At 39.8% G+C, this 27,021-nt stretch overlaps 1 protein-coding gene across 2 annotated transcripts in view; it reads right to left on the bottom strand.

Moving 5' to 3' along the window:
* braf (B-Raf proto-oncogene, serine/threonine kinase) overlaps positions 1-25,088 on the bottom strand; it is a 48,211-nt gene extending 23,123 nt beyond the window's left edge. For both annotated transcript variants that reach the window (XM_062443420.1, XM_062443421.1), the window contains exons 1-4: positions 24,928-25,088; positions 5,733-5,834; positions 5,354-5,641; positions 2,672-2,775 (exon numbers count right to left, since the gene is read on the bottom strand). In XM_062443420.1, the coding sequence (XP_062299404.1) occupies positions 2,672-2,775; positions 5,354-5,641; positions 5,733-5,834; positions 24,928-25,083 (650 nt within the window). In that variant the 5' untranslated portion in view covers positions 25,084-25,088. The remainder of the gene's footprint in view (positions 1-2,671; positions 2,776-5,353; positions 5,642-5,732; positions 5,835-24,927) is intronic.
* Between the last annotated feature and the right edge of the window lie 1,933 nt (positions 25,089-27,021).

The following is a 27,021-nucleotide window of genomic DNA, read 5'->3' as shown; positions in this document are numbered from 1 at the left end:
GCATAACAAGAGACAGGTGTGAACAGCAATGTGTCTCCGATCACCTGACACACATGTTAATGCCAGGTGGAAACAGAGCCTAACATGTGACCTGAATCTGGATATCTTCATGAAGGTGATGTCAGTGTGAATGCACATAGGACACACACACACTGCCATCATTATTCATGTGGACCAGACCACATCTAGAGCTGGCTCACAATGTCATCACGTCTCAGGTGGAAATGACAGATACAGTCTGACCACATCCTTAAGAAAAAAAACTTCTTCCCGTTATCTCAAGCTGCCTTTAAAATAATCCAATGAGCTCCTTCTCTGCAAATGAGGAAGTAGCAGCATCACTTCCTGTGGCCTGACAATGATCCACCAGCTCTCTGTGCAGAATGACATACAGTACTACTGATCATATGTTAATACTAGATGGAGATGAAGTCATACTGGCAACAAACAGATCTTAGACATTGAAAAATACATCAAGATTGAGATTAGATAGGCCATAATTCCACATGTATGGTATGTGAAATGTTTCTAGATTAGGGTAGGGTAACTTTATTTACATTTATTGAATGTAATTAAATTAGGAGATGTCTCAAAATCTAGACGCATAGAACCAAAACTATCTACAGTCAGGTCAGTGATAAATAAGTGTTGCAAGATAGCAATTCAAGAATATGTTAAAACTAGTTTTAATAGCAGCATCAGGTTTGTTAAAATGTACATTTAATATTTTTGTTGGTTTTATATCATTTGAAATGACATTTGCACCATTTTTTTTTACCAAAAATAAGACTGAATGCTCCTGAAAATGTCAAATGGTGTAACCACAAAAGAATGATTCATATTAAATATTTTATCCACCTACAGTGTATTTAAGTGGACTTATACTAATAATGACTTCATTTAAAAACATCAAATGAGAAGAATTTGAGAGTATTTCTACATTTAAATTTTAAAGCATGTTGTCAATATTGAGCAGGACATATCCTAAAAACAACCTTTTTATCTAAATAAGTATGTATGTAAAATTAGTTTTAAAAAAACAGTGAAAGTGGATTATATTTATTCCACATTTATTTTCCTGTATATAATCAGATTTTTATGAAGAAATACTGCTTACTACAACACTGGGTTGCATCACATCATTGACCCATGTACAGACACCATGAGAGGGAAGTGAGACAATATGTTGTATGTCATTTAGGTTGGACTGATCATTTCATTACTATATACTGAATGCTTTTCACACAAAGATCAAATCAGATTCAGTTGTATGTACTACAAAAATATACATGCATGTCCAAATATGCTGCTTTAAATTTACAAAACTGTAATATAACATACTGTACCAATGTGCTGATTATTTTTTACCAGTCTCTACAGTATGTACTGTGTTCCTGACATGATCACACTTAAAGTCAGATATCATTTCAAATATTCAGTGCTTTGCATCTAACCCGAGTGCAAACTAGTAAAGTGCTGAAAAGAAAAGAAGTTCTATGTACATGTGCCAATACCAAACTGTACTAAATAAGCCGAACTTCTCAAATGACTTTATGTCTGTCTTAATGCAAATCAGTCATACAACTTAGTCCAAATAAAATAGAGCATAAGGTATAAAGTAAAGAAGGCAGCTTTAATTACTTGAGACTTTTATATTTGATGCTGCTGACATATTTCAGCAGTCTGAGTTAGTCATATTAAGTGGATATCCTTCTTAGTGTTTCCCTGTTGAGCTGTAGTGGAAGTATAGTAACAAAAAGACTTTGGTACTAAAAACACTGTAACGTTGAAACATAGAAGATGAAGATTTGACTCATTTGGACGCTGAAGCTTCATATTAGCTTCACATCTACTTTAAAGTCTGTGTAAAGTAAGAATAAATATGTGTTCTGAGTTTGACATACCACAGAAAAGTGTGTTGTTAACCACCCTGCCAAATTTGAATGATTAAAAAAAATCGCCAAATATATGAAATTAGGCTTCAAAGCTGTGTAAAAATCAGCCTCTGTCTCAAACGCTGTGGGAGTGGCCGCCGAGTCCGCTGAAACCCCGCCCCCTACCAAGTGTCACCTGTCAATCAAAGTCACCACCTCTAAAAGAAACATGGACTCTACGGCTGAGAGCTTTCTGCCGCTAGCTCAGCTGCTAGCTCAGTGGCTAACTCGGCGGCTAACTCAGCTAACTGGCTAACTGTAGACTGTAATAGTAGTAGTAGTGTGCGCTGAATGTATTTATACCTCTACAGCAGCAGGGGCGGGTTTATGCCAATTATTACTTAATAATCAGAACCGCCCACTAAATCCTGAACACAGAAATTTTGAAGCAGTTTGTGAAGCCTAGCTCTACAATTCAAATCTAAATGGTTGAAATGCTTTTTACACATTTTTTAGAAAATACATTTATGACCTATTTAATGTGTTTAGAAGAAAATGTCTGAATTCACTTTACACAGTCTTTAAATACAAATTTTCCACAGAAGGAGGACTGTGGATTTAGTCCTCCATCATTTCCATAATAAGTGCATTATGAAGGGATCTTGTAATGGTCAGTATGAACAGGAGGAATCATTACAGCAAGAAAAAACTGCTTTAATGTTCATTTGGAAAACTGAGAAACACAAAAATAGTGAAATAGTGAACTGATCCTTTAAGCGTGTCAGTAACAGACTTACCCGTCCTGTACTCTGTAGACTGCGCAGCACTCTGGAATCAGTCCCCGCATCATCAGAGCTTTCTTCAGCGAGTCTCTCACAGTCATCCCACAGCGAGCCGGGACCTGAACACAGCACAGCAACATTCAGTGAGCTGACACAACCCCAGCTAGTTAATGTAATGAAACATGAAACTGTAACATCTGACTGAGATTGTTCCTTGTAGCCATTCTTCATGCTGGCAGCAGAGCTTTCATCTGCAAACTTCTCACTGTGGAGCTCATCAAAGTGAAAGAGGGTCACCTACATTCACTCACTGTCCATCAGCCTGCTGAGAGCCACAACACAGTGAAGAAAGCTTCACTGTAAATACACAATCACAGTAATGTTCATGTGTGTGCACAATCTCCAACCCTGATATCAGCCTGATACAGGTGAGTTTTCTTCAATCTGAAGCACATGAAGGAAACTCTCTGGAGTGGTTTCTCCTTGAATAAAAAGGCAGCAACTAGCCATTCTTTTCATTCTCTGCTAATATGGTGATTGTTTTCTGAATGAAGTGACTAGTTGTGTGGTGAAACATGTCCATCAGTGTCTCCCAAAGCCAAAGATGATCTCCTTATAAGGTCCACAAGCCAGAGAGAAAGTTTACTGTCTCAGAGACCACTAAAGAAAATAGAAAATATTCACATTTGAGAAGCTGGAATCAGAGAATTTGAACTTTTTTTTTCCTTTTAAAAATGACTCAAATGATTCATTGATTATCAAAACAGTGTCAGTTTATTCAATTATTAATATTTGCAGCTGTAGATACTTCAACCTTAATTACATTTTAGTTTAGTTTAATATATTTCGATCACTCAAATACACACGTAAATAACTGAAGTAAATCATTGTATGTGCTGGTTTCAGAAACAGACAGTTTGTGACCTAAAAGGTGTCAGCTGATGTATGAGCTTATGACAATGACACGTTCACTGACTTCATTTGAAACTTTGTTTTTAAAAATCACTGATTAAATGCACCACCCAGTGCGAGACACAAACTGAACACACCCACAGTGTCATGTGACTTCACAGGTGAACTTCTACCTTGTATTTGTCTGCTGTTCATGTCTTTCACAGTTATGACCACAGAGTTCTCAGTGAACTCAGAAAGCTCTGTTTATCATTTCTATTAAACACTGAATGAAGACGCACAGAAGCTGATGTAGAGAACATCAATATGTATGAGACTAATTTAATTGTTTTGTTTTTTTTTAATTATTATGCATTTATTGTAAGTATTTGGTTTGTTCTCACTTTTATGTGGTAATATCATTTTTTGTTATATTGTGTCATTTTAAACATTTTTAGGTGGAGGCTTTAAATAAGCCCATTTGGGTTTCCTGCCTCTCCCTGCACTCTATATTATCTGTCATTTTTGTGTGTGTACATTTTCACTGCAAAATAAACTAACCTAAACTGATGACTGCATCTCACTCTACAGAGGACAGCATCAACAGCCACTGCGTTGCATAGCAACATTGAATTCTATGTGTATGACTGTGTGCACTAAGGAGTAAAACAATAACTGTGCAAGCTCTTTTTTTACTTTGACTTCAGGTGTGTTTGTGGGCTGCAGCTACTGTGATAATGTTCTGCTGTTTGTATCAATATACATAATAACAATAATTCCTATCAATGACTTGAAATGATTTTGTAAATGACTGTGACCCTTTAATGGATGACAGAGTTCACTCTTTTATACTCTTGATATTTCTACTTTAACTCTGATCATGATTGTTTCTTATCAAGTTCAGTTGTGCTGTATGCTGTGATGATGTTCCATGTCACTGTTTATTTATTATTATCATTATTATTGTGTTAGTTGTATATTACATTTCCTCTTGAGGGACAATCAAGCTCTGAACTGAACTGAAGTGAACTGATATAATTCATCGACTACAATGATCTGGACTCAGATCAGTGGCTGAGATTGATGGATGACTTCACCAGTGAAACATATCTTATTTAAGTTCATTGAAGTGTTTTGCTGAAATCTTGACTGGATGAAGGGAAGCTGCTGTAGTGACATTATTCGCTGCAGGTCTGATGATGGCTGATTAAACAGCTTCCTGCAGCAACATCCTCTCTGACAGCAGTCTCACCATAGATGTACAACTTCTCATCTACTCACCTCACAAACACATATAATACAAATCTTATGAATGTGACTGTCTACAGCACGGAACACTAAATATTTAAAGACATCTGTAAATAAAATTAATTTAAAGGCCTTTTATGAGGGAAATGAATTCAATGTTTTTTAAGCTACTGTGTAGAAGCGATGTGCATTGACACACCATTCTGCACAACTACAACTCTGTTCTAAGATTCAGGTTAAGAGGAAATGTTTTAAAGATTTTAAAGCAGAGTTGTAGTGACCAGTCAATTCTATATCTCTGACATCACTGCGTCTGATCTCTGTGTTGTCATCTGTCTTCTGTGTTTCTCTGCTTCTCAGTCAAAAGCCAAGAAGAGATTACTGGCACAAGAACCTGTTCTGACTTATTCTGTCTTCAAATAAAAGAATACATCAGATTTTGGTTTCTTCTAAGCTTTGAATAATCCTGTTCGCTACATACAGAGCAGGGCTGTATGTAGCGGTCATGTGATGATCACCACAATGCTCCGGGATACGATGAGAGAGAGTCACACATACCACTGTCCTCTGTTTGTTGGGCAGGAAGACCCTGACGATGGGCTTCTGGGGGGAGCGAGGGTTGGCTCGGCTGGCGTCGGTGGGAGTCTGCAGGACGGCCAAAGTGTTGGGGGCCGAGGGAAAGGCCTGAGCCCCTCCTCCGACCCCGCATCCTCCCATCTTGACCTCCAGAAGAGCCGGCATGGGAGAAGGGGAGCAGGAAAAGTCTGTACCGTTACCCATGGCCTCCAGCAGCTGCTGCTCCCTCTGCTGCAGGGCGTCCAGCTTACTGGTGTACTCCTCATAGGCCTGCAGGACCACACACACACACACACACACATCAACACACACATGTTGTGTTCTACTGCAGCTACACTTATTAAAACTCCACCTCTCTTACCTCCAGATATATGGAGGGAGGATTGTGTTCTCCTCCAAACTTGTCCAGCAGAGCCTCTAAGTGTTCTTGTGTCAACTTGATCATCTGTTTGATGTTCCAGATCTGTGAGGAGACAGTGTTAATGTTACACTGATGACAACAGGCCAATCAAATCAGGCTACTGTCACACTTTACACTCAGCGCTTTTTTGAACATTTTTAAACTTTATTGACAGGGTCAGTTAGCGGTAGGGTTGCAAAACTCTGGGAACTTGCCATGGGAATATATGGGAATTTACGGGAATAAACTGGAAATTTACTAAATTGCATGTTAGAAAAAATCCCATCTTGTAACATAACCTTGGTTAATACAACCAGATTTAATGCAAATACAGTTGAATATTTATCTTATATAGGTGGCCACACCCCCTACATGCACTGTGCATTCCTCCATCACATGCACACATGATTTGTACATCCCTGGACTATTGAAGGCACACATTTGAACCCAAGGACTACGTCAAGTTGAATACGTTTTGATGATATTAGTGGGGTAAACATATTTGATCTATGTTATTAAAGTTTAACTTGTAAATATTCTATCAAAATGTATTTGTACCAGGCGGCGAGTTCCGGTCCTCTGAAATGATGCCAACGCGGAAGTAACTTAAAACTGCATTCTATCAAAAGGCCACCAGGGGGCGACCGTTTGTGTCAAAAGGACTTCCGTCTCTATACAAGTCAATGGAGAATTCACCAACTTCTCACTTGATTTCTAACCTCAGTAAACGTTTTCAAAATGTGTTTATGGTCTCAATCGCTAGTTTAAAGCCTTCTTCAATGCAGTATGATGTTCATTTGTGAAATTTTGGCCTCCCTGATTTTATATGTGACGATAAAGCAGGGTATGCATTAGGGCGTGGCTACGTCGTGATTGACAGGTTGATTGGTTCACAGGTTCAGGAGGGCGGACAGATAGACTGCAGGAAATAGCCGTGAACTTGTTTCACAACGGCAGTTTTCTCCGGAGTTTTGTGGTTATAGTCGTAACAGCTAACTTGGTTAGCATCACCAGGTTGCCGGTGTAGACTATGGTAGATCCAGCCCTCGCAACTTCCCCCGCGCCGTCCTCTTGCTCCTCCTGATGAAATTTTGGCCTCCCTGATTTTATATTTGACGATAAAGCAGGGTATGCATTAGGGCGTGGCTACGTCGTGATTGACAGGTTGATTGGTTCACAGGTTCAGGAGGGCACCTCATGCTCCTCCTGATGCCCATATAAGTAGAATCCCTGTTTTTATTTTTTCCCAGCATGCACCGGAAATTTTCAAGATGGCGCTGCTCAGATCCGATACTATTGGCCTCCGAGCAGCAGTCAACAAACCAATGGGTGACGTCACAGATGTTACGTCCATTTCTTATATACAGTATATGTTGAGAGCGCTAACGTAACGTCTCAACAGATATCTACAGAGATCCACTCCTGATCACTTATGAAAAATAATCAATATTGAATATTTGAAATGCTGACGTACGAGTGAAGCTATTAAACCAAATGTCACTAATGTAGTTCTAAATGTTCTCATTATTAATGCAGTAAACTATCTTCAGTTTATGAAGCGCTGCTTTTGCTCAGTTCATTGAAACAGGAAACAATGAGGAGAGGAATGTGTTGAGATTCAAATGTTCATTAAAGTTAACAACATTAATCATTTGTGTCTAAGCTTAGTTGTTACTGAGCAGCTAGCTTAAAGCTTTAGCATGTTTCTTGCTAATGTTGAGATGCCCTCTAGTGGAAAAAACAAAATAACCACGTTGACAGTGGCGTTGGCAACACATAAGCCTGTGTATAAGTACATTGTAAATATTAATAATAGATTCAATCTGAGCATTAAAAATTCTTAAATAATTCAAAATAACAATGAATGAAATTGAAATGGGTTTATAGAGGAAGACTGACAGCTCTTATCATGTCCAGCAGGACAACTTGTGATGAATTTGTAAGATTTAGAGAAGAACAAGACGGTTGTTGATGTAGCTGCATTATATTTCATTTTAAAAGGGTATAACTGCTAAACATGGAGGAAGTTTACATTAACATGGAATTATTATGTCTAATATCATTTAATATAATCAATTCACTGCCACTATTTGAAGTATTAAATGGTGATTCTGTCCAGTAAATGCAACAGCTAGCCACATCACCCTGCAACAATGTTTCATATTGATTCATCTGCTGTTTTTTTCCTCAATTCATTGATTAATCATTTGGTCAGAGCAAGATATCCTCAAATATATAATGCTGTCTAATCTAGGGGTGGGTAAAAATATCGATTCATCAGTGCATTGCAATATATTTTTTCCCAATTCAATATCGATTCATTAAATCCTCTGAATCGATTCAAGCCCCTGGCCAGTGGGGGCGCAGTGAGCAACACCTTTGTGTGATTTGCGTTGTACGGACGGAGGCAGCACTCGACCAAACAACAACAACATGGCAACCCAAGCAAACTTGTTGACGGAGTCAATAAATGAATGGGGATTAACGGAGAAAGTACCGACAATGCCGCCGACATCAGACATCCCAACTCTCCAGGAAGTTCCGGGAGTCTCCCGCATATTGATAGCGACTGCGTGTGTGTGTGTGTGTGTGTGTGTGTGTGTGTGTGTGTGTGTGTTTGTGTGACTATAAATGCAGCACGTGTGAGAGCAAAGCACCCCCCGCGCCCCGCCGAATGGACCTCCCTGATATGACTTTCTGCAGGTTGGGATGCATTTAATTCAATATCGAATAGAATCGATATCGAACCTAAAGAATCGAAATCGAATCGGATCGTGAGATTCTTAACAATACCCAGCCCTAGTCTAATCAACTGTCCAAAATTCTCAAATATTTCATTTACAGTAATATATTCTGGAATTTTCTGTTGAACTAATCAATCAATCAACTAATCGTTGCAGCTCTACAACAGCTGAGTGAATAGTAGATAGAAATTACAAGTACATTCTTTTAGCTATCACAATGAGAGTAACATGAGGCGGATTCTCATATGATTAGGTCATATTTGCATGAACAAACAAAAGCAGAAACAAAAACAAATCGTGTGTGTGTGATGGAAGTAGCATGACAGGAAAACACTTCAGAGGAACAACATCTAGAACAGAATGAGTCAGAAACATCAGTCGCCACAAAAGACACGACAAAGCTAAAAAAAGGAGAAAAGTGGCAGACTCTGCTGATCCACACAGGACCACGGCACACCTGACAGCAGCACACACATACGCACTCATTATACATTATTCCTCTTAATACTCATAAAACTGTTCCAGGACATAAACAAGTTCCTTCTCAGGGTGTTGTACTTTCAAAGCAGAGTGCTATGCTACATGTTGATAACTGATCAAATGTCACACCACAGTCCTCTCTGTTCCCATGTTTCCTGTCTGCTATCAGCTGTTCATTAAAGGCAAAAAACAAAGTAAAAAATAAATAAAAAGCTGCCACAGCAAACATCCACACACAATCTGACACTGTGTGTCGACCAATCACAATGTTTTTTCTCCCCTTACACACAGTCTGCTCTATCCAGTCCCTCCAGAAAAACGTGATTATGCGATCGCATAATTCAACGCATAATCAGCAAAAGTCTGCATATTTATGCGGGGGCCGCATTTTTTCAAAGAGGCTGCACTTTCGCCGCATAAATCGCAGATTAGCTTTTTTGTTAACTTTGGGTTAAATCATACTGGTTTCAAAAACCTTACAGTTGTAAGTATATTAGTAGAATGTACATTTATGTTACAGTAAGAGATTGCACTTTATGCATTGGAAGCACTTATTTTAACAGAAGATGTCTGTTTTGTATAGCTACCTCGGTAAAACAGGAAGCACACATTTTATTTTTTTATATTTTATTTATTCATTTTTACAGAAGTTGTAGCATATTCCTTTTGTAAAGCTACAGAACTTGTTTGACTCATCAATGTTTTGTAAGTTTGAGTCATGTGTTTATTAAGATCTGAAATAAAACAAGATGAGAACTTAAATATTCCCAGCACTTTCTGTGATGTAGCATGCTTAATTATCATAGGAAGTAATTAGAAATGACTCTATACATTAAGGTAGTAGCCTAGTGAGAACAGGGAAATCACTTTTTTTTCTCTTTTTCATCAAACCGCAGTTTTTGCAATTTCCCAGAATTTCATCGCATAAAATAGCATAAATATCCTGCATATTCCATCGCATTTTTTAAGAAAACGTGCTGCATAGTCAAGAATTTTTCCACGTAACAATCACAAAAAACCTTTTTCTTTTTTTGGAAGGACTGTATCATCTCAAACTGTTCCTACATCAGCTGCTTCATCAGTCACAGTAGGCCTGTCACAATAATTACATTCTTGACTAATTGTACAATAACGTGATTATCAACATCATCGTGTCTATGATACATGGACATGACCTTCATCTTCTTGACTTCAATATTACCATACTTCACATTAGCTTTTTTTTTTTTTTTTTTTTTACAGAAGTGTAGCACCCACTCTCCAGTTAGGGTTAGGTTTGGTTAATGGTCAGGTTTGCTGAAATGAACTAGACCGGTCAGACTCGAATTTGGACCGGTCAGATTCCGTGTGTTTCAGTACTGAAACACGCTGAATCAGCACCCGCCGGTGAACCCGTCTGGTTTTATTATTTATTTTTCTGTACAACATACAGAAGTAACAGGTCATCAATAGTCTATCGATTTTCATTAGCTGCAGACACAGCTGGAGTGTGTGAGTGCTTTTCACAGCTGTTTATAGGACTTTATAGTTCATGAGTGTGGATGCTAACATCATTATCTTTACAGTTCTAGTTATTGTTCTTAGTATGGACAGCCTTTTAGATCCCTATAATCATATCCAGATCCAACCTCTCTCTGTATTTTACTGGTGAATAGGACACACCGGTGTATAAGATGCACCTCACTTTACAATGAAAAAATATGGCGTTTATGGTGCAACTTATACATCGGTTTTTATGGTATTTGTTACTGACCCTTAATCACATGTGCTTCATCTCAACAGGTTTATATTCAGTAGAATGTGATCTGATGTATAACTGTTCCAGCAGTAGTTCCTGTGAATCACAGCTGAAACAATCAATCAATCACTTAGTCAATCAACAGAAAATTAATCAGCAAGTATTTTGATTTATTGTTTCTAAAACATAAAACGTGTCAGGTTGAGCTTCTATGATGTAAGGATCTGCTGCTTTTTCATTCAAACTGTGAACTGAATATCTGCTCAGACCAAATCACACGTGATGATGTCAGCATACTTTTCACTATTTTCTGACACATTAAAGACAAAACATTTAATTGTTTCAATCATGAATCTAATCTGCAGATGAATCAATTATGATAGTATTTGCTGACTGTGCAGACTTGATCACAGTTTACTTCCTGGGACTTAAACTTCCTGGAATTATTCAGTGGAAAAGGGCTCCAGATTATCAGCAGCAGGTTGGATTTTCATACAGTCAAATGAACTGAAGCCAATGTCTCAGTTTAAAAGTCATGCTGTGGAACATGCTCAGTGAGTATTTACAGTGTGTTTATGGGCTAACACATGCTAAACAAATTAATATTTCATGTCAAAGAGCAGAGGAGGAGCATGTCAGAGCAGCTGTTTACTGATGGTCCAATACAACTAACAACATGTTCTTTATCCAAACTATTCCATAAAGAGCCGTGTGCCTGCAGGTTTTTGTTCCAACCAATCAACAGTCCAGCATGCAGGCTCACAGATGGTAACTGAAATAAATTCACAGCTGATGTTCTTCATCAGCTTCAACAATTCAATAAAACCTGACTTTTTACTGTTGTAAGCATGGACATGATGTATTATCTGACTGAAACATGCTTTGAGTCTATATGCCACAGTGTCAATTAAAGCCAGTGGCTGCTTTAATGATGGGGAACAACAATACTCAGCAGCAAAGTAAAGTACATGCACTCTGTAGAAAGTGAGCTGAAACATGGCAACACACTGATGTGTCATTAAACATGAGCTGAAAGCACAAAGAGGATCTGAGGAAGAGCTGATGAAATGACTTGAGTCACAGTTCAGTGCTGTAAGAGTCACTCACATGTTCAATCACACATGCTTTGACTGCATCTGGATTTGATCCTGAAAGTCTCATTTTGTCTATTAAAGACATATTTAGAAAAGTTTGAATCAGAAGTAATCAGTATAATGATTAGAGCTCGACCGATATATCAGTCAGCCAATATTATCGTCCGATATTGACCTATCACTGGTGTATCGGCGTCAGCATATATATATGCCGATATTTTTTGAAAGTTATATAAGCAGCATTTATTGTATATTTGATCCTTTTTCTTAATTTAAGTTTAATATATATGTACGTTTTTTTTTGTTATTTAGTTGTAGTTATTTATAATGATTAAATTCCCAGTGTAGTGTACTGTTTCAATGCACTGATGTCATTTTATACATAAAAGTTTATTGTCAAATAGTAAAATATCATGCCTTCATTACATATCTTTGTGTTTTTAAGGGATCATTGCAAAATTGCACGATTGGTCTAATGGGCAGCAACACAGAGCTATCAGGACGCTTTGCTCTCACACGCGCTGCATTGATAGTCACGCAAACACACACACACGCGCAGTCACTCTCTAAAGCACACTCATGCCTGCTCGATCCAGATTCCGGAAGGTTGTGTTTCATTTGCGGGCGTCAAGGAGCGGCTCCTTGACAATCAATATGCGGGAGATTCCCAGAACTTCCGGGAGAGTTGGGATGTCTGTGTGTGTTTTTACTTCAAAGTGTTTTCAGTTTCATCCATTTTTTTGAGGGTCTGAAGTGTATTTCACATTGTAGCTGCCAAAGCTCCGCTGCCTTATAGCCTCTCTAACTCTGGTCCTGTGCTGTGCTCAGTGTGCTGTGTGAGAGGGGGAGTGGCCAGCGGCTAGAGCGCCAACAGCTAATGAGTTCTTCTTTTACTCATATATTTATCTGTATCTTTTACATTTCTTATCCAAACAACGTCAAACGTGGCACTGCACTTACTCGTGCCCGTAGTAAGACACCTGTCACGTTTGAAATCAATCGGATGAACGGTTCGAGAGATATGCGAATAACAGACAGACAGACTAGGGGTGCAACGATTAGTCGACAAAAATTGATGAAAAAATTAGTCGCCGACGAATTTAATTGTCAATAATTGTCGGTTACGTCATCACACGTCTTTTTCACTCTTTGGAACTGAACAACAGTTTTTTGTACGGAGTGGGTCATCTCGCTTTCTAATCATCTCTGCTGAGATTTGCACACGTTACAGAGAATAGCCCGCTATAGGCGACAGGTGAACGACATACTGAAATAGTGGTGGCTGATTTAAGACCTTGTCGTCCCAAAATATCAAAAGGTCTGGGAGCATTTCACTCTCGACGTACTGAAGAAAAAGATAACCTGCACGTTCTGTAAAGCCGACCTCACGTATCACGGGAGCACGTCTGTTATGCATGAGCATTTGAAGAGGAGGCATGTTGGAGCTCTGGATGATGCGGACTCGCCTTGGTAAGATATTTAGCTTGTTAGCTAGCTAGCTAGCTATGTATAGACGGAGTTGTCTTGACTTTTAACATTAATATAATACTGTAGTACTATAGAAAAAACGAGAGGTATATGTCTTTTGAACATCAACTGTATTATTTAACTTCACAGTCCAAAGTTACAACCATGCAGTACTCTCTCACTTGTTTACATTTTCAGTCCCTCACCCACAAGTTAATGTTGTAAGTCAAGACAAAATATGGCTTGAATGTATCCTTTTTAAATTTTTAGATTGTTTTGCATTCCTGGCATATTTAAGTTTAAAGGAGTGTTACTATTTTATCTGACAAATGTCTTTTTTTAATCAAATTTATGCAGTCCTCCTGAGAAGAAAAAAGGTACCATCGATGGTTTTCTGCAAAAGAAGCAGACGTGTACTCCGCAGCAAGCAACTGCCCTCACCAACTTAATATTACACATGCTGGTTAATGACATGAGGCCACTCTCCATGGTTGATGGTGTCGGTTTCAACAAATGATTCACCAGTTCAACCCTGAATACACTCTGCCATCCCGAACGCATTTCACCCACTTGATGGAGAAGAAATATGAGACAGCCATTCTGAAGGTAATTGTTACACAGAGGTGGCGAAGTACAAATACTTTGTTACCTTACTTAAGTAGAAATTTTGGGTATCTATACTTTACTGGAGTATTTATTTTTCAGCCGACATTTTACTTCTACTCCTTACATTTTCACGCAATTATCTGTACTTTCAACTCCTTACATTTTAAAAATAGCCTTGTTACTCTTATTTCATTTCAGCTTGTCATCGTTCAAAAACACATCCACACAAAAAAAACAGCCAAATGTTATCTGTTATCTTATATTATTGCTATATGCAATATTTGTAAGAAGCCGAGAGCCCCCGCCGGCGGGGGCAACAGCACCCTGTATAATTGAAAAACGTCTCAGGGCAGTTAAACAAGCACAAATATAGTCATATGACACACCTTTTTGTTCAGAAGAAGCTCAGCTATTGAGCCAGCACAGACCCATTTACAGCCCAACCAAACACAAGTCAAACACCGAGCAACTGATTGCGCCAACTCGCGGAATAAACCGTCAAAGTAATATCCAAGCTTCCCACTGTAAATTTACAACTACAAATTATGTCTTACCTGCTGTTTTTATGGTTAAAAGTTGTGTCTGGTCGCATAATATTCCTGGTAACAGTTACTCCAAAAGCTGGATAGTTTTGAGTCGATTCAAGCCAGTTTCCATTTATTTACATGGCATGGGGGATGAATAGCAGATAACCTGCTTCATCATCCTCAATGCGAACACACAGTCTTTGTCTCCATCTAGTGGTTGAACTGTGCTATTGTGACAGATTTAGCGAACCGCACTACTTTCTATCTCATCCCAAATTTTTCAACATAACATTTTAATATAATTTTTTTGGGAAGGTGGGGTAGTGCACTATAGGCCCCTGTGACGCGGCCTATGCTTTTTTTCTTAATGGCATTTTTCCCCCTTACATTACTTTTATACTTTAAGTAGTTTTGAAACCAGTACTTTTACACATTTACTTGAGTAAAAAGCTTGAGTTGATACTTCAACTTCTACAGAAGTATTTTTAAACCCTAGTATCTATACTTCTACCTGAGTAATGAATGTGAATACTGGTGAACTCTGGTGTTACACACATACACACACAAACAATAGCAATTATATATTTGATATAAGCAATTAAATAAACAGATTTCATAAATAAATAATATTAAGACCACTGATCAATAATGATGATTAAATCATAAAATGACAACAATGATGTAAATAAAAATCTGTATATACTGCTTGGGTCTTTGCAGTTCAAAATTTGAACTAAACTCATTTCTGTTCTGATGTCTTTAAAGGTGAAGGAGATCATAAAAGAGGTTAACAGCTCCCTCACACTGACAGCTGATGTGAGGACCAGCCGCGCCACGGAGGCATACCTTAGAGTGTCCTGTCATTTCATCACTGAGGATTGGCAAATGAAGACTTTGAACCTTGCCAGCATGCCTCTGGAGGAGAGGCATACTGCTGCAAACATCAGGACATGGATGGAGGAGCTGATAGAAAAATTTAACATTTTGCCTACTAAAATAAAAGTAGTAGTTCATGACAACGGGTCCAATATGGTGGCAGCAATGAGAATGCTGGAAGAAAAACATGGTTGGGCCTCTGTCCGCTGCACCGGGCACACGCTCCAGCTCATCGTTAACAGTGCCCTCAAAGACCCCAGCATCAGCAGAGCTGTAGGTGCTGCTAAAAGCTTAGTGGAACACTTCAGGAGAAGCGAGCTGGCAAATACAAAACTGAAGCTGAAACAACAGCAAATGAACACAGCACAGCACAAGCTGATCCAGGATGTCAGTACAAAATGGAACAGTACATACTACATGGTAGAGAGACTCCTGGAACAGCGCTGGCCAGTCACTGCAACTCTATCTGATCCTGAGGTAACTCCAAGGGGCAAACACTACTTTGACTTGAAGCCAGATCAATGAGTGCTGCTTGAAGAATTGGTGAAAGGGCTACAGCCTTTTAAATGTGCTACTGTTTATCTCAGTGGGCAGGAGTATGCAACTGCGTCATGTCTTCCACAGCTGGTCAAAGGGCTGCAACGGTCCATACAGCAAAACCGTTTTGAGACAATCCAAGGAAAAGCCTTTCTGGTCAGTGCAGGACAAGGGATCACTGAGAGATGGGGGAATCTGAACCCCATCTCAGCAGAGAGAGACAACCCACTTCAGTGTTTCCGCAACATTCATTTAGGAGTGGCGGCCCGCCAGGTACTCGAGCACTACGGTAAACTAGGAACTTTGAGGTTATGCGGTTGTCAAGGCAACAGGTCAGAGAGTCAGCGGAGTGTAAAGCGGAGTGTGTATTTTATTCATTTATTTTTCATTACATTAGATTAACATTTTTACATACAGTGGACCACTGAATAAATGTGTAAAAGTAAAATCTGCAGTCAAATGTCATTTGTTTACACCGCCACGGCTCCCCGGAGAGCCTGCCCCCACTGCTGAAAAAAATCCTACAGGAAACACTGCACTTGTTCTTGCAGCTGTCCCTGACCCAAGATTTCGAAAGCTGAAGTTTGTGGCAGCTGAAGATGGCACAAGGGTGCAAGGAACAGTTGAAGTCCTTGTTATTAAAAAAGCAAAAGAGACTGGGATACATGGGTGTGACTCTGTGCAACAACAGAGGAAGGTCACTGTTCCAGGGGAAAAATCAGCACTGGATAACCTCCTTCAATCTGACCCTGAGAGTCTGAGTGAGGAAGAAGAGGAAACCCAGGAAGACCAGAAGAACCAAAGGGTGAGAAATGAAGTTCAGATGTACTTTGCAGAGCGAGCAATATCCAAAAAAGGAAGATCCTCCCATATGGTGGAGGGAAAATGAGGGGCGTTTTCCAACACTATCAAAGCTGGCAAGATCTCTTCTGTGCATTCCTGCAACATCCACCCCATCAGAGAGAATCTTCTCTGCAGCGGGGAATATCTGATCTCAGAAGAGAGCAAGCCTCACACGGCAAATGCCCTTTTATTTTTATTTTTATTAAAAGGGAAAGGTTTTGAAAAGTTTTTGTTATTGTTGTTGATTTCAGTTTCAGATGTCACAATTTACAATAGTAGCATTGATTTCCTGAGTAAACTGAGCCACAGTGGTCTGTATAGCTCAATATGTAGAATGTTTGAAGTCGTGTTGTTGTTAGTTTTTTGCTGCTGCCTGTTTACAGAAAAAATGGACACTTGATTTTTTTCATTTTTTATATTAGAACTTTGCCAGTCCTTAGTTTTAAACATAGACTGTATATAAAATGGACGTAACATCCGTGACGTCAACCATTGGTTTGTGGACTGCTGCATGGAAGCGAATAGTTTCGGATCTGAGCAGCGCCATATTGAACATTTCCGGTGTATGCCGGGTAAAAAAACAAACACGGATTCTACTTATATGGGCATCAGGAGGGGCATGAGGTGCCCTCCTGAACCTGTGAACCAATCAACCTGTCAATCACGACGTAGCCACGCCCTAATGCATACCCTGCTTTATCGTCAAATATAAAATCAGGGAGGCCAAAATTTCATCAGGAGGAGCAAGAGGACGGCGCGGGGGAGGTTGCGAGGGCTGGATCTACCATAGTCTACACCGGCAACCTGGTGATGCTAACCAAGTTAGCTGTTACGACTATAACCACAAAACTCCGGAGAAAACTGCCGTTGTGAAACAAGTTCACGGCTATTTCCTGCAGTCTATCTGTCCGTCCTCCTGAACCTGTGAATCAATCAACCTGTCAATCACGACGTAGCCACGCCCCAATGCATACCCTGCTTTATCGTCAAATATAAAATCAAGGAGGCCAAAATTTCACAAATGAACATCATACTGCATTGAAGAAGGCTTTAAACTAGCGATTGAGACCATAAACGCATTTATGGCCCCCTGGTGGCCTTTTGATAGAATGCAGTTTTAAGTTACTTCCGCGTTGGCATCATTTCAGAGGACCGGAACTCCCCGCCTGGTTTCTAAATGGATACAAATTTCATCTTTTGTATCAGTAGTAACCTAAACAGCAGCAAAGTTTATTAAAAGACATTTTATTAAGTATCTTTATTGTCTTTATTGTTAGTTAGCACATGCCTAAAACAACCTCAAGCCGAATATAACAGCTAGTAGCTAAATAGTGCCACTGAGTGATTGTGTGATTTATTATCCGATTAGTCGATTAATCGTTTCAATAATTGATGACTAGTCGACTATCAAAATAGTCATTAGTTGCAGCCCTAAAACAGACAGACAGACGTTCCTGTCATTTATAGATAGATATACCAAACTGCCACCTAAATAACACACAGCATGATCCAACCACACTAACAGTTTCCTGATTTAAAAGGAGCACTCCACTGATTTACAAAAGGAATCCATGAGTTCTACAGTATGAGTTCTACAGTATGAGTTAAACAGCATGAGTTCTTAAGCATGCGTTCTACAGTATGAGTTCTACAGTATGAGTTCTATAGTATGAGTTCTACAGCATGAGTTCTTAAGCATGAGTTCTACAGCATGAGTTCTACAGTATGAGTTCTACAGTATGAGTTCTTAAGCATGAGTTCTACAGCATGAGTTCTACAGCATGAGTTCTACAGTATGAGTTCTGCAGTATGAGTTCTACAGCATGAGTTCTACAGCATGAGTTCTTAAGCATGAGTTCTTAAGCATGAGTTCTTAAGCATGAGTTTTAAAGTATGAGTTCTACAGTATGAGTTCTACAGAATGAGTTCTACAGTATAAGTTCTACAGTACGAGTTCTACAGTACGAGTTCTATAGTATGAGTTCTACAGCATGAGTTCTACAGCATGAGTTCTACAGCATGAGTTCTACAGCATGAGTTCTTAAGCATGAGTTCTACAGTACGAGTTCTATAGCATGAGTTCTACAGCATGAGTTCTACAGCATGAGTTCTCTAGTATGAGTTCTACAGTATGAGTTCTACAGCATGAGTTCTTAAGCATGAGTTCTACAGTACGAGTTCTACAGTACGAGTTCTATAGCATGAGTTCTACAGCATGAGTTCTACAGCATGAGTTCTCTAGTATGAGTTCTACAGCATGAGTTCTATAGTATGAGTTCTACAGCATGAGTTCATAGCATTAGTTCTCTAGTATGAGTTCTACAGCATGAGTTCTACAGTACGAGTTCATAGCATTAGTTCTCTAATATGAGTTCTACAGCATGAGTTCTACAGCATGAGTTCTACAGTACGAGTTCATAGCATTAGTTCTCTAGTATGAGTTCTACAGTATGAGTTCTACAGTTTGAGTTCTACAGTATGAGTTCTATAGCATGAGTTCTACAGTATGAGTTCTACAGCATGAGTTCTACAGCATGAGTTCATAGCATTAGTTCTACAGTACAAGTTCTACAGCATGAGTTCTACAGCATGAGTTCATAGCATTAGTTCTATAGCATGAGTTCTACAGTACAAGTTCTACAGCATGAGTTCATAGCATGAGTTCTACAGTATGAGTTCTACAGCATGAGTTCTACAGTATGAGTTCTATAGCATGAGTTCTACAGCATGAGTTCTATAGCATGAGTTCTACAGCATGAGTTCTACAGCATGAGTTCATAGCATTAGTTCTATAGCATGAGTTCTACAGTACAAGTTCTACAGCATGAGTTCTACAGTATGAGTTCTATAGCATGAGTTCTACAGCATGAGTTCTATAGCATGAGTTCTACAGCATGAGTTCATAGCATTAGTTCTATAGCATGAGTTCTACAGTACAAGTTCTACAGCATGAGTTCTACAGTATGAGTTCATAGCATTAGTTCTATAGCATGAGTTCTACAGTACAAGTTCTACAGTACGAGTTCTACAGCATGAGTTCTACAGCATGAGTTCTATAGCATGAGTTCTACAGCATGAGTTCTATAGTATGAGTTCTATAGCATGAGTTCTATAGCATGAGTTCTACAGTACAAGTTCTACAGCATGGGTTCTACAGTACGAGTTCTACAGTATGAGTTCTACAGCATGAGTTCATAGCATTAGTTCTATAGCATGAGTTCTACAGTACAAGTTCTACAGTACGAGTTCTACAGCATGAATCTGTAGCATGAGTTCTACAGCATGAGTTCTATAGTATGAGTTCTACAGCATGAGTTCTACAGTACAAGTTCTACAGCACGAGTTCTACAGTATGAGTTCTACAGCATGAGTTCTACAGCATGAGTTCTACAGTACAAGTTCTACAGTACGAGTTCTACAGCACGAGTTCTACAGCATGAGTTCTACAGCATGAGTTCTATAGCATGAGTTCTACAGTATGAGTTCTACAGCATGAGTTCTTAAGCATGAGTTCTACAGTACGAGTTCTACAGTACGAGTTCTATAGCATGAGTTCTACAGCATGAGTTCTACAGCATGAGTTCTCTAGTATGAGTTCTACAGCATGAGTTCTATAGTATGAGTTCTACAGCATGAGTTCATAGCATTAGTTCTCTAGTATGAGTTCTACAGCATGAGTTCTACAGTACGAGTTCATAGCATTAGTTCTCTAATATGAGTTCTACAGCATGAGTTCTACAGCATGAGTTCTACAGTACGAGTTCATAGCATTAGTTCTCTAGTATGAGTTCTACAGTATGAGTTCTACAGTTTGAGTTCTACAGTATGAGTTCTATAGCATGAGTTCTACAGTATGAGTTCTACAGCATGAGTTCTACAGCATGAGTTCATAGCATTAGTTCTACAGTACAAGTTCTACAGCATGAGTTCTACAGCATGAGTTCATAGCATTAGTTCTATAGCATGAGTTCTACAGTACAAGTTCTACAGCATGAGTTCATAGCATGAGTTCTACAGTATGAGTTCTACAGCATGAGTTCTACAGTATGAGTTCTATAGCATGAGTTCTACAGCATGAGTTCTATAGCATGAGTTCTACAGCATGAGTTCTACAGCATGAGTTCATAGCATTAGTTCTATAGCATGAGTTCTACAGTACAAGTTCTACAGCATGAGTTCTACAGTATGAGTTCTATAGCATGAGTTCTACAGCATGAGTTCTATAGCATGAGTTCTACAGCATGAGTTCATAGCATTAGTTCTATAGCATGAGTTCTACAGTACAAGTTCTACAGCATGAGTTCTACAGTATGAGTTCATAGCATTAGTTCTATAGCATGAGTTCTACAGTACAAGTTCTACAGTACGAGTTCTACAGCATGAGTTCTACAGCATGAGTTCTATAGCATGAGTTCTACAGCATGAGTTCTATAGTATGAGTTCTATAGCATGAGTTCTATAGCATGAGTTCTACAGTACAAGTTCTACAGCATGGGTTCTACAGTACGAGTTCTACAGTATGAGTTCTACAGCATGAGTTCATAGCATTAGTTCTATAGCATGAGTTCTACAGTACAAGTTCTACAGTACGAGTTCTACAGCATGAATCTGTAGCATGAGTTCTACAGCATGAGTTCTATAGTATGAGTTCTACAGCATGAGTTCTACAGTACAAGTTCTACAGCACGAGTTCTACAGTATGAGTTCTACAGCATGAGTTCTACAGCATGAGTTCTACAGTACAAGTTCTACAGTACGAGTTCTACAGCACGAGTTCTACAGCATGAGTTCTACAGCATGAGTTCTATAGCATGAGTTCTACAGCATGAGTTCTACAGCATGAGTTCTACAGTACGAGTTCTATAGCACGAGTTCTACAGTATGAGTTCTACAGCATGAGTTCTACAGCATGAGTTCTACAGTACGAGTTCTATAGCACGAGTTCTACAGTACGAGTTCTACAGCATGAGTTCATAGCATTAGTTCTATAGCATGAGTTCTACAGCATGAGTTCTACAGCATGAGTTCATAGCATTAGTTCTATAGCATGAGTTCTACAGTACAAGTTCTACAGTACGAGTTCTACAGCATGAGTTCTGTAGCATGAGTTCTACAGCATGAGTTCTATAGTATGAGTTCTACAGCATGAGTTCTACAGTACAAGTTCTACAGCATGAGTTCTACAGTACGAGTTCTACAGTATGAGTTCTATAGCATGAGTTCTACAGTATGAGTTCTATAGCATGAGTTCTACAGCATGAGTTCTACAGTACGAGTTCTACAGTATGAGTTCTATAGCATGAGTTCTACAGTATGAGTTCTATAGCATGAGTTCTACAGCATGAGTTCTACAGTACAAGTTCTACAGTACGAGTTCTACAGCACGAGTTCTACAGCATGAGTTCTACAGCATGAGTTCTACAGCATGAGTTCTACAGCATGAGTTCTACAGTACGAGTTCTATAGCACGAGTTCTACAGTATGAGTTCTACAGCATGAGTTCTACAGCATGAGTTCTACAGCATGAGTTCTACAGCATGAGTTCTACAGCATGAGTTCTACAGTACGAGTTCTATAGCACGAGTTCTACAGTATGAGTTCTACAGCATGAGTTCTACAGCATGAGTTCTACAGCATGAGTTCTACAGTACGAGTTCTATAGCACGAGTTCTACAGCATGAGTTCTACAGCATGAGTTCTACAGCATGAGTTCTATAGTATGTTATAGTGTCTGTCGTTCTGCAGATGTTACAATATCTGAAAAAATAACACTGATGACAGACAGTGATGTCATCAGGATTATCTCAGATCGGGTTTGACACTTCCACTTTTTTAACATTTTTAAATTTGCATGACAAACATTTTAAAGTGTGTCTCCTGTGACACCCCTGATCTCACACACTGAGGCAACACATTGACAGAGTGTCCCTTTAAATGACAAAACACCTGATCACAAACCTGACTAACAAGCCTAAAACTCAAAACGACCGGGTCAATCCACACATATTCATTTTCTTCATTCATGTCATCAGAAAACTCACTTTTCCAACTATCAACAACATTGATCCAGTCACTGCAGCCACATACACTAACTTACTATATATATTTGAAACTGTCACATCAGTGTTTGGTATTAGCAGATATGTTAAGTCTGGATGTTTGGGATCAGTAAAGGTCAGATGAATGCAGTGTTCTGATTGGGCGGCTTGCTCAGGTACATGAACACCTGCCCAGGTGGAATCAATCTGTGGAGTGGAGACTACAGCTAGTGTCTAATGCTATCCTGCCTGTGAGGCGTTTAAGGGTCATCTGTAAATTAAATCCACTGAAAATAAAACTGCATGGGTGCACATTGGTCACTAAGTCACACACTGCGTCACCCACACCTACAAATACATTCTCCACATGTGGCACATTTCAGACAGAGCTCCAAGTGGGCCGAGGTTCCAATCCCAACCCTGTACTACTGACTTCATGTTTAAACAGAGAGGATGAGAGTGGACCTCTCTGAAAACTGACCTCAGGTCAGCTGTAACAGCAGTTTAATGGGACGGCCTGATAAGCAGACGTGTTCACTGCCACAGAGAAAAATCAATAACAAAAAATTAAAAGGGTAAACCCAACAATGTTACACATGAGTGTGAGTTTACTCCCCAGCCTGTGTGTGTAGAATATCTTCAGGAGGTCTGGAGGAGCTTTGTCAAATATTAGAAAATACTGTACACTTAACAATGTCATCAAGGTGATCTCAGCAAGTTTTTTGGAGACTGCAAATGTATAAAAAGAAATCATATAGAGTGCATTATCAAGCAGGATGTGTTGCATTATGGGAAATGTAGGATCTAGTGTTTTGGAGCTTGACTAAAAGTTATCTGATATCTGCTTCATAAATCTGGACCAACCTTTTTTTAAATCTCCCTGACTTGATGGAAGTGCAGTGCTTTAAAAAAAAAAAAAAAAAAAAAAGACTGGAGTGGCCCTTTAAATGTGTTTGAAGTGCATCAGCATTTCTATATGATCCCCATGGAGCTCTCTCATGCTCCTGAAAATAGAGCAGAAAACTATGCCATAGTCCAACTGACATGTTCATATGAAAGCTCTTAACTGATGAGAATTTAGGGACTGCAAAATGGGGCCAGGGGCACAGGAGTGGGACAGGGACGGGTCACTGTACCACACACACACACCTCTGCTTTAATGTAGAGGAACAATATCAGATATGTTGTGTGTGAGTGTGTGCGTGTGTATATATATAGTGCTGTCATGGTCCAGCAGAGGCCTGACCTGCACACACACACACACACACACACACACACACACACACACACACACACACACACACACACACACACACACACACACACACACACACACACACACACACACACACACACACACACACACACACACACACAGGCTAGTCTACATGCTCACTGTGCTTTACATGATGAGGACACAGCCTGGCTGATGGTTCCTCGTGTGTGTGTGTGTGTGTGTGTGTGATGGTTCCTCGTGTGTGTGTGTGTACGTGGGGGGGGGGGGGGGTGATTGTAAAACCTGTAACATAAATGAAAGCAGCCTATGTAGCTAAATTACACCTCAAAAAACACAAGCACGACTTGAGTTAGCCTCCACCTCCTCCATCATCATCATCATCATCATCATCACCCCTCAGATGTAGGTGAGGATCCTCAGTGGGCTGCTGAGAATGAAACTCTGAGCTTTAGAACGCATAAGGACGCGGTGTAATTGCGTGTCTTTGTTGTGTCAACAGCGGTGTGTGTGTGTGTGTGTGTGTTTGGGTTTGTGAGTACGTGTATGCGTGTGTGTGTGTGTGTGTGTGTGTGTGTGTGTGTGTGTGTGTGTGTGTGTGTGTGTGTGTGTGTGTGTGTGTGTGTGCGCTGTGTTGGCGCACCAGGCTGCAGCTGCAGTGAGCCTGGAAAACGGAGCCAGGAGCGAATGGAATAAAGCAGGCCTGAAATAAAGCGAGGCTCCTCCGGATGAACGCTTCCCTCCTGCTCGCATCAGTCTGTCGCATGAACGTGTTGAGGCCGAGGCTCGTCAAATTAACCGTTTACATTTAGTGCATCGCCCCCCCCCCCCCCCCCCCCCCTCCCCTGCACTGCATCCCCACGATCCATGTTCCAGCCGGTGTTTCCTGAACATTTACATCCAATTACCTCCTCTCGGAGCCCGTGTCCCCTGCCCCGCTTGGACCCGCTACCCCGCCGCCGTAGCGCCTACCTCCTCATCCTGCGGACCTCCAGAGATCCCCGCCGAGCAGGAGGAGTCCAGCCCGGCACCCAGCTCCTCCAGGCCCCGCTCCCTGCCCGGCTCCCGCTCCGAGGTGTCTCCGTTAAAGACGGGCGGTGGGGACTCGGCGCTGCTCAACGCCGCCATTTTAAACTGCGAGAAACTGAGTGGAAAATAATGGAGGGAAACGCAGGATGGTGCTGCGGACAGCAGGGGGAGACAGAGAGGCGGCTCCGACCTCCACACTGTCAACTGCTAACCTCACACTAATATAGCATTCTTATCACTTCTGTTATTCTAATGTTTTAATATCACATCTTCATACAAAAAAAGTATCATATATTATTACCATCATTAATATATCCTGGTTAATTATAGGTTTAAATCATCTTTCTCGCAATAATATTGCTCAACATACAGGTATGACACAATAAATAAATAAAAAAATAAAAATACCGTTCAAATGGAAGCAGTCCTTCATGAGCATTCATCGCTGGGCCCCGACTCACTTCTTCCAACCACACAACACAGCTGATCTCTGATGGGATTTATAGACAATGATCATTATACACAGTCCTCATGTCTTCCAGTGACACATCTGTGCTCACAGGATCATTAACTTCATCTACCATCATTGGCTGTTTTCCCCTTGACCTCAAAACTCTTAAAACCTCCAAATAACCTGTCACTAACTAATCTATAGAACAACATACAACTTGATTGATAAAGAAACATCACTGAGGTTTAACAATATTTTACTGGAGAAATCAATTCACAGAGTTCCAAAACCAGACAGCCAGCTGTGTGCAGATGTGGACCATGTCAGTGGAGCTGATGCTCATCATTCACTGCAACTTGTTTCTCTTTAACAGATACAATCAAAGTGATTCTTTTAAGACAGAGTGATAATACAGGACCTATATTCCTTCATGGACATTTTTTAACAAATAAGAGAAATACTTCTAATAATTCATATGGAGTGGGGCTTTTGGGGGTCTGGGGTCCAGCTGCCTGATTTGCCCAGTTTGTTTTTGAGGCTGTCAGCCTGTGAAATTGAACCCCTAAAAGCTCTTTTATCTAAAAAATATCTCTTATCATTCCTTCAGCTGGATGTAGAATGCTGCTCGTACAGTTTTTCATTTTCACTGCCAAAGGAGGAAAGTTTCTCTTTGTTCATCTTTAATCTGTTTAACACCTGCACATACAAGCAGGATTTGTGACATCACAACTAGTCTGGAGCCAATCGTGGTCCAGTGCACAAACCCTGAGAATGGACATGTCAGTAGAGACACGTTGGACCTAGAAGTTCAAATTTAAGAATAAGAAATGCTTGTGTTTTTATAGATTGAGAATTCTTCAAAGAGGGAGAAGAAGTAGACTTTAATCATGTTTAATGAGGTGGAAATGTAAGCTTTGAGAGTGTTTTTAATGTTTAAACCTATCTGAAGGGGATCTTTAAAAAACACGACACCTGTGTCTACATCATACTGGTGGCAGCATCACAGCATAGTTCCCTGTTAGAGTGTGACACACACCTGCCATCAGGACTGATAGCATCACAGAATGACCCTAACCTTAACCCATCACATTGTTAATGTGTGTGATGTGAACAGCAGACAGCCCCTGTTTTGTGTGGAACTTTATCACTAAGGCTGCAACTAATGATTGGTTTCATTATCCAGGTGTTTGGTCCATAAAATGTTGAAAATTGTCAAAAAATGTCAAAAAGCCAAATGGTAATGTTCTCAAATGTCTTTCTTTGTCCCAACCAAAAGTCCACAACCCAAATATATTCACTTTACTGTCACAGAGGATTAAAGAAAGCAGAAAATATTCACATTTGAGAAGCTGCAATCAGAGAATTTGGACATTTTTTTCTTAAAGCGTGACTTGAAACAATTTCTCAACTATTTGAATAGTTGTCGATGAATTGTTGGTAACTAATTGATGAATCAACTAATCTTTGCAACTCTAATTCTCACATGGTCTCTTAAAGCAGCTCCATGCTATGTTCTGTCCACACCCAGCTCAAATCATCAAGTCACATATTCACTTATTAAGTAGCTGCTGCAAAAACGTGATACT

This window comes from Scomber scombrus, chromosome 22 (assembly GCF_963691925.1).
Source record: "Scomber scombrus chromosome 22, fScoSco1.1, whole genome shotgun sequence".
Classification (NCBI taxonomy): Eukaryota; Metazoa; Chordata; class Actinopteri; order Scombriformes; family Scombridae; genus Scomber; species Scomber scombrus.
This window is presented reverse-complemented; position numbering and strand designations above follow the sequence as displayed.